At 42.2% G+C, this 15256-nt stretch overlaps 1 protein-coding gene across 3 annotated transcripts in view; it reads right to left on the bottom strand.

Moving 5' to 3' along the window:
* Window positions 1-526: 526 nt before the first annotated feature.
* Window positions 527-15256, bottom strand: part of MTERF3 (mitochondrial transcription termination factor 3) — a 28169-nt gene continuing 13439 nt past the window's right edge. For all 3 annotated transcript variants that reach the window (XM_054020523.1, XM_054020520.1, XM_054020521.1), the window contains exons 6-8: window positions 13976-14047; window positions 6634-6795; window positions 527-782 (exon numbers count right to left, since the gene is read on the bottom strand). In XM_054020523.1, coding sequence (XP_053876498.1) covers window positions 588-782; window positions 6634-6795; window positions 13976-14047 — 429 coding nt within the window. In that variant the 3' untranslated portion in view covers window positions 527-587. The remainder of the gene's footprint in view (window positions 783-6633; window positions 6796-13975; window positions 14048-15256) is intronic.

Genomic DNA, 15256 nt, shown 5'->3' with positions numbered 1-15256 from the left:
AGCTGTCTAGCTACTGTTAAGGTGAACACTAAGGTTACTCTAAGAAAGATGTATACTCACTGGAAGGTGTTAAGAAGTCCCTTTGGTGTGAGAGCCACCATGTCAGAGCATGTATAGGCGGTGCAATAGAATTGAATAGAATAATAATCTTCCTGCTCCAGCATTGTCTGTCTCATTCAAAAAGTGCAACTGTGTCCATCCAAGCAAACTAAAAATAGGATCAGTTTTTCATCTTACAATACACAAGCAAAATGTGGGTGAAAAAGTAGCAAAAAATCAATTTTAACATGTTTTATAAGTTTGTGTGCTTAGTTGGCTGCATTGCCAATCATGAATGAATATTAGGATTTTATTTCAAGAGTTATGTCAATAATTATACATACATTTGCTTAACCCTTTTCTATTAAGAAATCCATATTTAAAATAAATTTAAAATATGTATTAGTCTTTATCCTTACACATTGCAGTAATTTCATAAGCAATAACTTTTTAAACCAGTAAATAAGCAGTTAAGAGACAGAAGAGAGCAGTTTTTGTAAAACACATTTATTTCATAACATTCTCTCTCTTTTTACATGTGTTACTAATTAAAGTGTTTTTAAGAATTTTTCAAAGTCCTTTACTGAGGCCTTGGCAACCTCTGTACAAAACACCTCATCGGGCATGGATACTAGTTTGTCCAGAGAGATGTAGCTGGGCTGTGCTGGGTCATACTGTGCTCTTCCCAAGAATGTAAGAAACATATGTCTTTCTTTGACTCTTAATAGCTTTGAATTGAAAACCTAGGAAACAAAAGAAAAGGTTGAGTTTTATAAGCTTCAGGCTCTATAAGTACATCTAAAACTAAAAGTTTTGCAACTAAAATAAAAGTTCTGAATAAAAATGAAAGTTTTGCATCTTCCCCCTTCATTTTTCGAAACCATTCCTCATTAAGTATATGAGCTAGATCCTACATTACACTCGATTTTATTTTTAAAATTAGCACTGTTGGAATTAAACAAAGAATCAATAAGTGATGATGAATCTCTAGAAAGTAACTTCACACAGTGGATTCCATTTATTAGCAACTGCTTGGTTCTCAGCAAAATGTTGTCATTATCTGGAAGTTGCCAATAAGTAGAAGGTAGGTTTGCAGAGCTGCAGCCAGGGAAGAAAGCATTGGGACATGCCTTCCCTGCCTGCAGCACTGCAAGCCTGTCTGCAGCTGGTGCATGCAGGATGAAGCCCAGAGAGCACATGGAGAGGTACCATGCCTCCCCATGGACTCCCAGTGCCTTCACTCCCCATGGAAAACCCCAACATTTGGACTGTAACCTCCCTTGCCCTACCCACAACCTCCCTTCCCAGTCTGCAGCGCCAGGACTCCTGTAGGGGCTTCCCCAGTGGGCAGGGATGCAAGCGCCCCAGACTGTTAACTCCTGTGAAGGCAGGGGGCTGCCACCAGAGAAGGAAGCTCTTTGATGTGCTAAGCCTGGGACTCTAGTGCCAGGTCAGGATGCACCCTGGAGAGCGCAGGAAGAGGTACCGCACAGCCCTAGGATTTCCTTCCCTGGCTGCAGCCCTGCAAACTTGCCTATGGATGGGGCCCTTATTCCAATCAATCAATTAAATAAAAAAATAGTAAGCAACATGCCTATTACCAATATCCAAATCCCATTAATATTAAAGGTAATGGGATGGAATCAGCTCCCATTAACTGAAAATTATTAACATCGGGTTTGCTATTAAGCAGCATCCCCTGTATATGCTAACCCATAAATCAATGGTACTTTCTAACCTGGAATACTGTGTTCAGTTCTAGTCAGTCACCTTATTTAAAAAAAGGTGATAGCACAAATGGGGGTTCAGAGATAAGCAACAAGAATGATTGCAGGCAAACAGAAGCTTCCATGTGAAAAGAGATTCAGACTAGAATTGTATCTTAGAAAAGAGACAAATAAGAGGGGACGAGGACATGCTACAGTACAAAATAATGAATGGTAGAGTGGTGGTAGATTAGGTACAGCTATTCACCTTTTATAATGCAGAACCAATCGGCTATACGAAACTGATAAAAGGTAGTTTATTTCATACAGTACACAATTAGCTTGTGGAACTCATTTTCACAAAATAACACTGAGGCCAAGCGGTCGATAGAATTCAAATAGGGATTGGGCATTTATATGGATAAGGTATCCAGAGTTATAGCAGTACGGATTAAAAAACAAACTCAAGAGTTTTGGGAGGAATATAATTCCTCATGCTTCAGAGCATCACTCAACTTCTTTAAGGGGAGTAAAGAAACTACCTGGGGGCAGATTATCTAGAACTGCTGACTGCAGGGCTTCTTCCACTTTCCTCTGAAGAGGCTGGTATTGGTATGGTATTCTTACTCTGGCCACTCTTGGAGACAGGAGTGGGGAGGGATAGCTCAGTGGTTTAAGCATTGGCCTGCTAAACCCAGGATTGTGAGTTCAATCCTTGAGGGGGCCATTTAGGGATCTGGGGCAAAAATCTGTCTGGGGATTGGTCCTGCTTTGAGCAGGCGGTTGGACTAAATGACCTCCTGAGGTCCCTTCCAACCCTGATATTCTATGATACTGGACTAGATGGTCACTAGTCTGTTCTGGTATGGCAGTGCCTATGTTCCTGCCCCCCAAAAACTTACCATCTAAATAGGACATGGCACTAAGTGGGGATCAGAAACAGACAATAAGGGAATAAGAAGGAAGAGTGTGACAATTAAGACTATTTTAATGGTTAATAAAAATGTCATTTTTTCTCCCCTCACTTCTCATAAACAGAATGACAAATAGAGAATTTTTAGGAGAAATCTGAATGAGGCAAAGGAGGGGCTTGGTGAAAGATTTGGGGAGGCCGTTCCCAGCATAAGGGGTAGCATGAAAGAAGGAAAGGAGATGTGAGACGAGAACAAGAGGCATGAAAGCTGATGATATTGGCAGAATGGGGAGGGCAGAGAAGACACAAAGAGAAACCAGGATAGAGATCGATCTATCTTCTTTCATATGGCATTGCAATGCTTTTTTGTCATTGGATAAGTGAAGACATCAGTCTTCTGTTTGCATAGTAGCTTGGTCAGGTATTCAGATGTTGCAGTGGAGAGAGGCCCCTTCTACACTGAGTTGGAAAACAGAGATATAAGCCAATGTTTCAATGTTTGCCCTGAAAAGGGCCATTTCACTGAAGATTGTCACTTGAGTTGCTTTTCGGACCACAAGGCTGTCAATGGTGTTCGGTCGCCATGTTGATGGCTCCAATCATGCTGAAGCACGGGTAGGACCACATGAAGGTTGCCATCTTCCTCCCTACAGAGTATCATGGATGAATGATGAAAGGCCTTAAAAGTAAAGACATGACACTTAAATATTATGTGCAGCACAATGGTGAGGCTGTGAAGCGTCTTAAGAGGGGGATGAAGTAGTGGAAGCAATGAGTGAAAAAAGGGATTTTGGATGGACTAAAAGTGCGTGCTAAATAGATCTGAGAGAAGGAGCCTGTAGTAGTCCAACCAGGAGCTAATTAGGGTGTGGACAAATAATCTGGTCATCAGGACAGAAGGAGCAGATTTTTGCACATGGCCTATATGTTGGGGGGGGGGGGGAGGGAAGGGAAGCGTCAAAGATAAGCCCGATTATAATTAAGGCTGCGATTTAGTCTCAGCGGTCACAGAATCTGTGACTTACAAAGACCTCCGTGACTTCAGCTAGCGCCAGCTGGGAGCTGCAGGGTCCCCTGCCGCCTGCGGAGGCAGGGAGCTGTGGGCGAGCCCCGCAGCTACCGCAGGTGACAGGGGGAGCACTGCAACTCCTGGCCACCAGGGTGGCAGGAGGGATACGCCACTACCAGCTGCTGCGGGCGGCAAGGGGGACCCAGCAACAGGAGGAATCCCTGCTGCTCACAGCCACCCCGGGTGGCAGGGGGGATCCACACTGTCCCATGCACCATGGGTGGCAGGGGTGATCCACCGAGCTCTCGGCCACCACAGGCAGCAAGAGGGAACCCCAGAGCTCCCGGCTGCTGGGGGGGGGTGGGGAGAGGAGGAGGAGTAAGAGAGGCCAGGCCCTCCCCCCTAGGCTACCCATTTTGTCATGGGTATTTTTAGTAAAAGTCAAGGACAGGTCACAGGCTTCTGTGAATTTTTCATTATTGCCCATGAGCTGTCCGTGACTTTTACTAAAAATATCGGTGACAAAATCTTAGCCTTAGTTATAATCCTAGGTGGCAGGGAGGATGGTGGCATCAATTGTTGTGGAAAAGAGGTAGCTGAGAGGGCTTGGTAAGAAAGTTTGTGTGTTCGGTTTTGCATGAGGCTTGAAATGGTGATGATCCATTATCTAAAATGAGATGTTAGAGAGACAAAGATGAGACTCAGCTGCTGGAGACAGTTTATATTTGTGAATCATCAGCATAAAGGCAATAGTTAACAGTGAGTGCATGGGCCCCACCAAGGATAGAGCACAGGCGGAAAAGTTGACGTGTCAAAGAACTGAGCTTTCAGGGATTCACAACAGACAAAAAGCCTTTCTGCGTACATTTTGAAGAATGGCTAAACATGTAGTTAGGAGAAGAACCGAGAGAGATGGAGTCATGAACCTAAGGGATGATGTGAATAGTACCAAAGGCAGGAAGATGAATATGGAGATAAACACTGAGGCCATTGGACTTAGTGTTAGAGCAGTGGGTCTCAAACTTTTATATTGGTGACCCCTTTCACACAGCAAGCCAAGTGTGACCCCCCCTTATAAATTAAAAACACTTTTTTACATTTAACACTATTATAAATGCTGGAAGTGAAGTGCGGTTTGAGGCTGACAGCTTACGACCCCTCTCCCCCCCCCCATGTAATAATCTCACGACCCCGTGATGGGTCACGACCCCCAGTCTGAGAACCCCGTGTTAGAGAATGTTGAGAGGGAAGAGTGGAGATACAGGCAGTAATGGGAGGTCACACGAGATTTTGTCATTTTATCTTGGGGGGAAAAAATGGTCATCAAGATCCTGGATGGAGGGAGAGACACAGAGAAGAATCCTCCCCAACAGTCTGTTAGTTTACCTTTTTGTTTGGTCTTGACTTCTTAAGATTAGCCATCCCATGGCTTTTACTTCAAGATTTAGAATGTTAGACTCAGTGTCATGGCTACAATCATTTAATTCCTTCTTAAACTGCCCTTTGCAGGTTTAAATTGCACGTTTTTCTTGTAAAAAGTTGCCATGTTCCACTCAGAGATGACTGCATTTCAGCAGTGGCTAAAGTAAACCCGAAATATACTGTTCATTTTTAGGATGAAAGAAAATGTAAGGCAGTAGAAAAAAAGTTAATCAGGAACTCAATTATTTGTGCAATACACCTCAGTAAAGATTTTAAGAAGTCAAAGAAGTACACTGATGTGTGACGACATTTTGTTGCTTGCCATATACATTCTAAAGGCAATACAAGAAATTACATTCAAGCTATTTAATTATATTAAAAACTTCTGCCAGCTAAAATACTTAACTTAGAAACAGAGCAAATCTGAAAGAAGTCTTTGCTGCATTTTTAGAACTAGTTAAATACCTGATGAAGAGGGTTTGGATTTTTTGGATTGGATTTTCCAATAATTTAGATTGAACTTTCTCCAGTGTCCTTCCTATTTCCCATGAAAACCTTAGGTCCAGTGGTACTCAGAACTCAGTGGTTCAGGAGCCAAATTAGCGATTAACATTACCCAAAAGAACCACAGTAGTGTGAACTCATTGTTTCATTTACTATTTTTATATGTATATATTATTCTCACAACAAAATGACCAAGTATTCCACAATAATAATATAGTGAAAGCATCCTGATTGGTTAATAATTAAATCACAGTGTTTTAGTATCATGTGCTGCAAAGGGGAGACATTAAAGAACCACTTGCAGTTCCCGAGCCTCAGGGCACGTCTTCAGTACCCGCCGGATCGGCGGGTAGCAATCGATCTATTGGGGATCGACTTATCACGTCTAGTGAAGATGCGATAAAAATCGATCCCCGATGGCTCCGCCGTTGACTCCGGAAATCCACTGCGGCAAGAGGTGGAAGCCGAGTCGACAGCGGCGTGGCAGCGGTCAACTCGCCGTCGTCCTCACAGCCAGGTAAGTCGACCTAAAATACACAACTTCAGCTACGCTATTCACGTAGCTGAAGTTGCATATGTTAGGTCAACCCCCCCCCACACCCCCATAGTGTAGACCTAGCCTCAGTCGGAGTATCGGAGGTGCAGATGATGAAGGCTCCAACAACAGTGTTCAGTATAGCAGGCACTTATCTATATTGTAAATCACCCAGTAGAGGTCACCACTGTCATAACCATAGAAAACAAGATTATTATGTTCACTGGACCAAGGAAGAAAAAAGTACTAAATGAGCTCCCAAACTGAAATCTTTAGCACAACTTCCTGTTGCTCCACTGAACTAATCATGAGTGAATTATTACTGATAAAAATTGTTCAAATTTAAGCAAAGCCCCAAACTACTTTTTGCTGCCAGAGATCACTTGATCTCATGTGGATTCTTGCGGTTGTATAATTTTGCCCTCAGTGCTAGCTCAGTGAAGGAAATCAACCTGCTTGTTTTGACGGCAATTACACTTTAACCTACAATTCTTAAATCTCTTACTTGAGGGAATTTAGTAAGGATGTGGTGGGGAATGCCCATTACATTGTGCAGGTAGTCAAAAGTCTCTGTTAGCTTCCTTTTGTTTGCAGTTAAAATCTTGGGGATTTGCGATACAATATGCTGAATTTCATTACGTCGAAAACCAAGTTCAACCTGGCACACCTGAAAAAAGAAATAATAAATCAGCTACGATAATTTGATTTTTCTTAACACATCACTGAAACTTGTTATATTTAAAAAAAAAAAGCTATCTGTACTACTAAGATATTGCAATCACTGGTCATCTAGCTGTGGGTATCTAAACTATCGCGACCACCATGTTTAGACTGTAAACTGCTTAGGGACAGAAACTGAGTTGCTTTATGTTATAGACCACCATGAACACTGATGGTGTTCAACAAAAAGGATATAAACACACGTGATCTGGTAGGTTGCTGAATAATAAAACTTTTGCACTTTCATACTACAGCACAATCAAACTGAGGATCTCAAAGCACTTTACAAAAAAATAAATTTAATCTTATCTCAGGTCAGGTAGGAGAGTTGTTATCCCCATTTCACAGATGAGGAAACTAAGCACAGAGATCAAAAGATTTGCCCAAGGTCACACAGTAGGTCTGTTGTAGCGCCAAGTGAACATCCCAAGTGATTTAACTGTATTCATACTTACATTCTCGGGTTTTTTTTAATTGTACAGTACCTCCTCACTTAAAGTCATCCCAGTTAACACTGTTTCGTTGCTGATCAATTAGAGAACATGCTCGTTTAAAGTTGCGCAATGCTCCCTTATAACATTGTTTGGCAGCTGCCTGCTTTGTTCACTGCTTGCAGAAAGCGCAGCCCATTGCAGCCGACTGGTCGGGGCTTGGAACCAGGGTGGACTGGCAGTCTCCCCCCCCCCCTCCCATCAGCTCCCTGCTCCCCTAAGTTCCCTGTGCGGCAGCTGCCCAGCAGGCTATCAATTGCCAGGCAGTTTAGCTGTCCCTCCCCCCACTGCCATATGCTGCTCCTGCCCTCTGCCTTGGAGCTGTTTCCAGGAGCCTCCTGCTTGCTGTGCAAGGAGGGAGAGGGGAGAAGAGGGGTGCTAATCGTCAGGGTGTCCCCTTCCCCCCTGCTCCTGCCCACCACTTACCCCTTCTCCACAGAGCAGGGGAGGGGACACAACAGGGCTCAGGATGGGAGGGAGCTTGCTGGCAGCAGCTGCTGTCTCAACTTGCTGATCTACTTAAAAAGGCAATGTACTTAGAGTGGGGTCAGCGTACTTAAAGGGGCAATGCGCATCTCTCTCACACACACACACACACACAGGGTGTATCTCTGTCTGTCATGCTGTCTCCCCTCCCCCCATTTGTGCAGTCTTGTAGAGTGTGAGGCTACATGAACAATGTGTTCACCCTTGAGGGCTCAGCCTAGTGCTAATTCATCATTTAGCAGTAAGGCATTCCCTGGGAAATATCCCACCCTCTTCCACCCTCTGACTTCCACCTCAACCAAGCTTCACAATCATCATTGTTGCATACAGTATTAAATTGTTTGTTTAAAACTTAAAGTGTGTGTAGTCTTTTGTCTGGTGGAAAAAATTTCCCTGGAACCTAACCTATTTACATTAATTCATATGGGGAAATTGGATTCACTTAACATCGTTTCACTTAAAGTCGCATTTTTCAGGAACATAACTACAACATTAAACGAGGAGTTATTGTATTAACTATAAAAAGCAACAGAGGGTCCTGTGGCACCTTTAAGACTAACAGTTAGGTGGACCCTCTGTTGCTTTTTACATATTCAGACTAACACGGCTACCCCGCTGATACTTGTATTAACTATGTCTGCCATCCCAGGCCTATGACCCACAATTTCATTAACAGTCATCCTTTTATGCCTCCACCTCCATCCTGATTAGTGGTTGATGACACAAGGGACAACAAACCAAAGGAAACACAAGAAACAATATTTCTTCTGATAGCCTGAGAAGATTATTGGTTGGGTGATAAGGGGTGAACGAAAATAGAGGGAAATAGTCAGACTTACCTCCAGAAATACTATCCCTGCACAATATAACCACCTCCACTTGCCCAGAAGCAGAATTCCAAGGCTGGGTCTACCCTACAGACTTATATTGGTATAACTACATTGCTCAGGTGTGTGGATTTTTTTGTTATCCATACTCTGAGCAATGTAGTTATACCAACCTAACTCCCTTTAATATTCTTGGATGGAGATTTTCTGGGCTCCCTGATTTAGTTCCAATAAACTGTTTGAGTTTGACTTCCACCTCAGACGTAGTAATTTCTACATCCATATCCTCGTTTCCATTAGCCACCCTGCCGCTGCCGCTAAGATCTTCATTAGCCTTATTAAAAACAAAGGCAAAATATTTGATTTGGTGTTCGGCCATGCCTAGATTATTTTTAATCTCACACACACACACCATCCTCAGTGTTTAGCGGTCCCACTTCTTTCCTTTTCATTTTATTTATATGGCTATAAAACTTTTTATTATTGGTTATAAATTCCCTTTGGAAGGTCCAACTCTGCTTGGATTTTGTCAGTTCTCACTTTATCCCTACACTTTCTGACCTCCAAGAGGTAGCTTTCCTTGCTGATCCATCCCATCTTCCATTCCTTGTAGGCTTTCTGCTTTCTTTTAATCACCTGTTTGAGATGCTTGCTCATGCAGGTTGGAGGGGTGGATGTCTGTTTACCTGGCAGCAGAGCTGCTGGCCAGAGTGGTCATCTAGGCACTGTGGGATATCCTCTGGAGGCTAAAAGCTGTGTAAACAGGAAGAACGTTTCTTCACTTGCACATCACCACAAAAGCATCACTGGTAAGAGCTGTACACCTCTTGTGGAGGTGGTTTTCTTTTTGCGATGAAAAGTCTGAGTTTTACTGCAAAAAGTCATTGGCAAGTGTAGACGCTCCCATGGGTTTTGTGCAAAAAAGGGACTTTTTCCGCTTTAAATGGCAAGTGTAGACATGCCCTCTGTCTTATCCATTCCCTCGCTTCTAATTTTTTTTTTTTACAGTAAATCTCATCATTAATATACAATGCTACTCCACCACCTGTGTCTTTATTTCTCTTTCCTAAACAGCACATACCCTTCAATACCAGTACTCCACTCATGACTACTATTCCACCATGTTTGTTATCCCTATATATCTGGTTTCACTTCCTGCACTAATAGTTCTAGTTTCTCCATTTTGTTACCCAGGCTCCTGGCATTACTGTAGGAACATCTTTTTATTGTCGCTGCTTAGCTTCACCGACATTCCTCACCCAACTGGGTACACAAATCTATTGCCAGTATTGCCTACCTGACTGGTAGCTTCATTGGTATTGGCACTATTTTTTCTTTTAATGTCCATTCTCCTACCCACTGCTGTTCCTTTATCCATTGTTGTATCCTTTCTTGATTTTCCTCCTTCTCAATGTTAAAATCAGCTGTGGAGATTACATGAGCATACCCCAACTATCTCCCCTGAGTTTCTAGTTTAAAGCTCTTGTAATCAGTTTTGCCAACATCCATCCCAGAAGTTTAATTTCCCTCACTACTCAGGTGGAGTCCACCCCATGAGAACTGTCCTCTGTCCATGAATGACTCCCAACGGTCAAACATCCCAAAGCCCTCCTTCTATTACCACTACCTGAGCCATCAGTTGATCATTATAATCTTGTCTCATCTTCATTCTCCTCTAGGGACAGGTAGAATGTCACTGAAGATCACCTGAGCCTCCATTTCTTAAGCGTCTTCCCCAGCCTGGCAGAGTCTCCCTTGATACGTTCCAGCAAGCATTTAACTGCATCATTTGTTCCCACATGAAAGACAATCAGTGGATCCTTTCCTGCTCCCATTAGGATCCTCTACATCCCATATCTTAGCTCCTTCCAGACAGCACACCCTTCTGTTCTCTGGATCAGCTCTGGTGACAGGCCTGGGTCTGGGGACTCCCTGCTAAGAAGAACAATCACATAGACCTCCATTTCTTGGTGATAGAGTGATTCTCCAGCCTTCCTCCTGTTCTTTTTGGATGCAAGTCCTCGTGTCTTTTATTCTCCCTTACAATCTTCTGCAAGTCATCCTGTATCCTTCCTGGGGCTCTGAACTCTGGGTATCTCCATTGACTCTTCCCCTCTTCTTATAGGACTAGCCATTCTTCTCTTCTTCCTTGCCCTCCCACTTTCAGTTACTGCCTGCCATGCCCCTTCTTCATTCACCAACTCCACAAACCAGTTCCTGAGCTCTCTCTCCTTCACTAGCTGGTCTTTTCCTTTGCCTGGTTCTTGTAGTCACATGCTTCCTCTGGCCACTTTTCTCACCCAGTAATCTCCCTTTACAGTTCTTCAGTCCAGCTTCATCTGCAAGTCTTGACTTTTCCCTTCAGCCTGCTCTTGCCTTCCCTCCATCATCTGCTCGAATCCTCTTCGAAACTCAGCCATAGTTTCCACCTGCACCTCCAAACTTCAGATCTTCTTTTCCATCAGCTCTATCAGGTGGCACTTCATACAAACAAAGGTCTTTTCAGGTATCCGCTCCAGGATCGTGTTCATCCTGGAGCTTCCACATCCAGTCATCTTCATTGTCTCTTCCATTGCTTGGGTGATTACCACTGCTGCCTCTGTATCTGTCACAGCCTTCCCACCTAAAATCCTGCCAATCTGACTGGGGGGAATGGAGTGGTGTCACCTTCCTCCGCAGCATGGGACACAGGTCACTTGCAGGTTTAAACTAGTGTAAATGGTGGATTCTCTGTAACTTTAAGTCTTTAAATAATGATTTGAGGACTTCAGTAATTCAGCTAGAGGTTAGGGGTCTATTACAGAAATGGGTGGGTGAGGTTCTGTGGCCTGCAATGTGAAGGAGGTCAGACTAGATTATCATGATGGTCCCTTCTGATCTTAAAGTCTAGGATTATCCCCCACCCCCCGACCATGTGGACAGTGCTACGTCGACGGGAGAAGCTACTGTCTCTCAGGGAGGTGGATTAATTATGCCGATGGGAGAAACTCTCCTGTCAGCTGAGTAGCATCTTCACTAAAGTGCTATAGCGGTGCAGCTGAGCCGCTGTAGCACTGTAGACAAGCCTTTACTGAGGAGACAACTTAAGAAGTCGGGGTGTTCTCATGAAAAACTGGATGCTCCTCAATCCGGTGAAGCCAGCCAGCTCTGCAACAGACTGAACTTTTTTGGGAGAAAAACTACTTTATTAGACAGGAAAAGTAACTACTATTAAGTGCAGGCCAAGGGTTTCTTTGATTTTGTTTTGTATTGTAACCTTTTGTTTCCATCACTTCATCTTGTTTTTAGTAGACTTTCTCCTTTCTTAAATAAACCTTCTGTTTTACTAAAGTTGTGTTTATACAGGAGTGGTGATTTAAGGTAAAACTAGTAAATTGGGATACACTGCTCCTTTTGGGGCAAAGGACCTGGCATTTCTGTGATTAACTAGTGTCATGGGCTGGATACCACAGGGGAATGCTTCAGACTGTGCAACTCAGATGCACCAAATCTGCAAGGCAAAAAACAGGGCTAGTATAGCCCAGAGAAGAGTACTTGGGTGGCTGAAAGGCTGGTAGTGTTAAGGAGCTAATACCCAATACAGACAAGACACCCTCATGGCAGAGGCAGGAGGACTCTCAGTCCCGGGTGCCCTGAGAACCATCAGACCATCTAACAATTGTCCAACGGAAACAACTCTTGTCCACTACCAACCTAGGCTGGATTTGAACTACTGATCTAAAGTTTCATAGATTCTAAAGCCAGAAGGGACCTCTGTGATCCTCTAGTTTGAATTTCTGTACAACACAGACCACAGAACTTCCCCAAAATAATTCCCAGAATCTCTCTCTCAGAAAAACAAACAAGGAGTCCGGTGGCACCTTAAAGACTAACAGATTTATTTGGGCATAAGCTTTCATGGGTAAAAAACCTCACTTCTTCAGATGAAGTGACTCTCCATGCATCTGAAGAAGTGAGGGTTTTTTTACCCATGAAAGCTTATGCCCAAATAAATCTGTTAGACTTTAAGGTGCCACCGGACTCCTTTTTGTTTTTGTGGATACAGATTAACCCGATACTTCTCTCAGAAAAATATCCCATCTTGATTTAAAAATGGTCAGTGATGGAAAATCCACCACAACTCTTGCTAAATTGTTCCAATGCTTAATTACTATCACCATTAAAAATGTACACCTTATTTCCAGTCTGAATTTGTCTAGCTTCATCTTCCAGCCACTGGATTGTGTTATACCTCTTTCTGTTAGACTGAAGAGCCCATTATTAAATATTTGCTGCATATATAGGTACTTATAGACTGTAATCAAGTCTGCAAGATTAAAGACTATCTCACTTGCAGTCCCTGAATTATCTAGCCTTCAGGGGATTTATTTCCACAGTATTACTAGATTTAATTAGTGACTAATCAGAACTGTTTCTTCCCATCCACAAAGCTGAGGACAGCAAGACTATGTACTTCATTAGACAGACAGACACAAACTTGGGCTTTTCAAAAACATTCATTGCGACACATTGCTTGCACGGATTGGGGATTCAAAGTTCATTAAAAAGAAAGTGCTATTAATTGAAACAATCTGCTCCTTTCCAAACCTCCTCCCTCACCACACCCCTTCCAGATTGGCAGATTTCCAATGGTCAGGAGTTTCAGAGCAGCTATTCCAACTCAAAACAATAGATTTTTATTCATTTATGGATTATATGGTAATAGGATTTCTCAAATTGAGTTACTGCACATCATGCTGTTGGCCTGGCTGGTGTGACAGCACAATAATTAAAGCAATACACAACTTACATTTTCAAAGGGGAAAGAAGTCCTTATGGAATTGCAAGTTATTTATCCAACAATTGTTAATAATGACCATCTGCTATCAGATAATAGGTGTCAAATCCACTTTTTGGCAGCTCAGCTTCCTACCAAGAGAAGATAATCAGCTGCATATTTCTTGCTCCTAAATCCTCAGGGATAATTACTATATTTTTTGCCAGCTTGGGTTAAGAAAAGATAGTGGCCCAATCTTTCACTGTTTACTCAGAAAATGATACCTGTTCATGTCAACAGGACTTTTAACTGAGTAAATTACGCCCAGAGAATCCTCTAAGTCCAAAATTTTAAAAAAACAAAACAAAGTGCTATTGCATGTGTGCTCTGAAACCTGAATGTTAAAGACCAAAACAGTTTTACTAGAAAGATCCTTAAAGTGGTTTTAGATGTACATATAAATACATTACCTCCTGTGTGGAATTTACATCTAAGGAATTTTAAATCTGTATTTTAATTAGCATAGCTATACGATATATTGACTTATGAGATGGTTTTTAAGTTTACCTGCCAATTTTCTTTTATGGGCTCAAGACTGCCAGTCAGTAGCCTTGGAAGACGAACTACTAAATCCCGGGTCTATAATTTAAAAATGGGAAAGATTATTGTATTGAAACCACAACTGTTAGAAATCCATCCATGTAAATCAGATACATATTTTAAATTCAAACTTTTTTTGATTTTTACACACATATGCTCCTGAATTTCAACTCTAGTCTGAGGAAATTAATTCTTTCATTTGAAAATTCATTGTATCTCCAGCACCAGGATTAACGAGTCTGAAGAGAAAGGAAAAAATAAGAGGAAAGGTACTAATAAATAGCTGGAGTCAAATTTCACCATTCAAAAAAGGATGGGATTGAAAGGTATGGCGAAACAGCAGGAGGATGGGATTAAAATAGGCCTACAGACAAAGGCAGATTGAACTCCATATTCTTTGACAGTTCTTAAGAGTTGTTCTTTTGTTAAGATAGCCAGTCAGTTCTGAAACATTAAGGTGCTGGTCGCTGTATGGACTTTATCACCTGGTACACTTTATTTCTCCACCATAGTCTCCTAAAGACTTTTAGCAGCATATCCTTTTTCTATGTTATCATGAGACAAATAAGAATTTAACCACCAATCAGAGACATGTGTGACACATATCATCATGATTTTGTACTATTTGGATTTTCTTCCCCTTCCCACCATTCTCAAGGCTCTATTCCAGTTATCTTTCTAGCCAAAGAGCAGAGGACACCCTTTGGAAGCTGATAATTAAGGAGCAGCCATTGAATGAAGTAATTAACTCAACTCCTACATGCTTCAGAAGACTAAATGGACTGATAATGCCTTGAAGACCATAAAGAAAGGGACCATGCATCTAATCTGGTCTCCTGTGCAACCATGCAGAGTACATCCAATAGGTTTCTGGGCTAAGCACAGTGTTAGGAGGTTATGCTGGTATGGTATTTGTATACTATATGATGTACTTAGGCCCTCATTATATTGCAGCATTTTAAAAAAAGATGAAGTCAGTTGTTTTATTTATTGTTTTAACAGTAGGATCAATCCTCTGATGCTGCATCAGATAAAGCTGTATACGCATTTGACACTGTTCACAGATATACTGCCTTCAGAGGCAGTATTTTGGGATCCTTAGTGATAAAGATTCAAGCTACCTGCCTGGGGGAGTTAAAGTCAGGACTTCAGCAACAGCATGAGAATGACAATCAATAACCTTGCACGTACACTATAGAAGTATTTTGAGGTTATCTATGGGCACCTATATTTCAAGTTTAGCCTACT

Source organism: Malaclemys terrapin, chromosome 2 (assembly GCF_027887155.1).
Source record: "Malaclemys terrapin pileata isolate rMalTer1 chromosome 2, rMalTer1.hap1, whole genome shotgun sequence".
Taxonomy (NCBI): domain Eukaryota; kingdom Metazoa; phylum Chordata; order Testudines; family Emydidae; genus Malaclemys; species Malaclemys terrapin.
The sequence above is the reverse complement of the archived record's forward strand: the minus strand, read 5'-3'. Positions and strand labels throughout refer to the sequence as shown.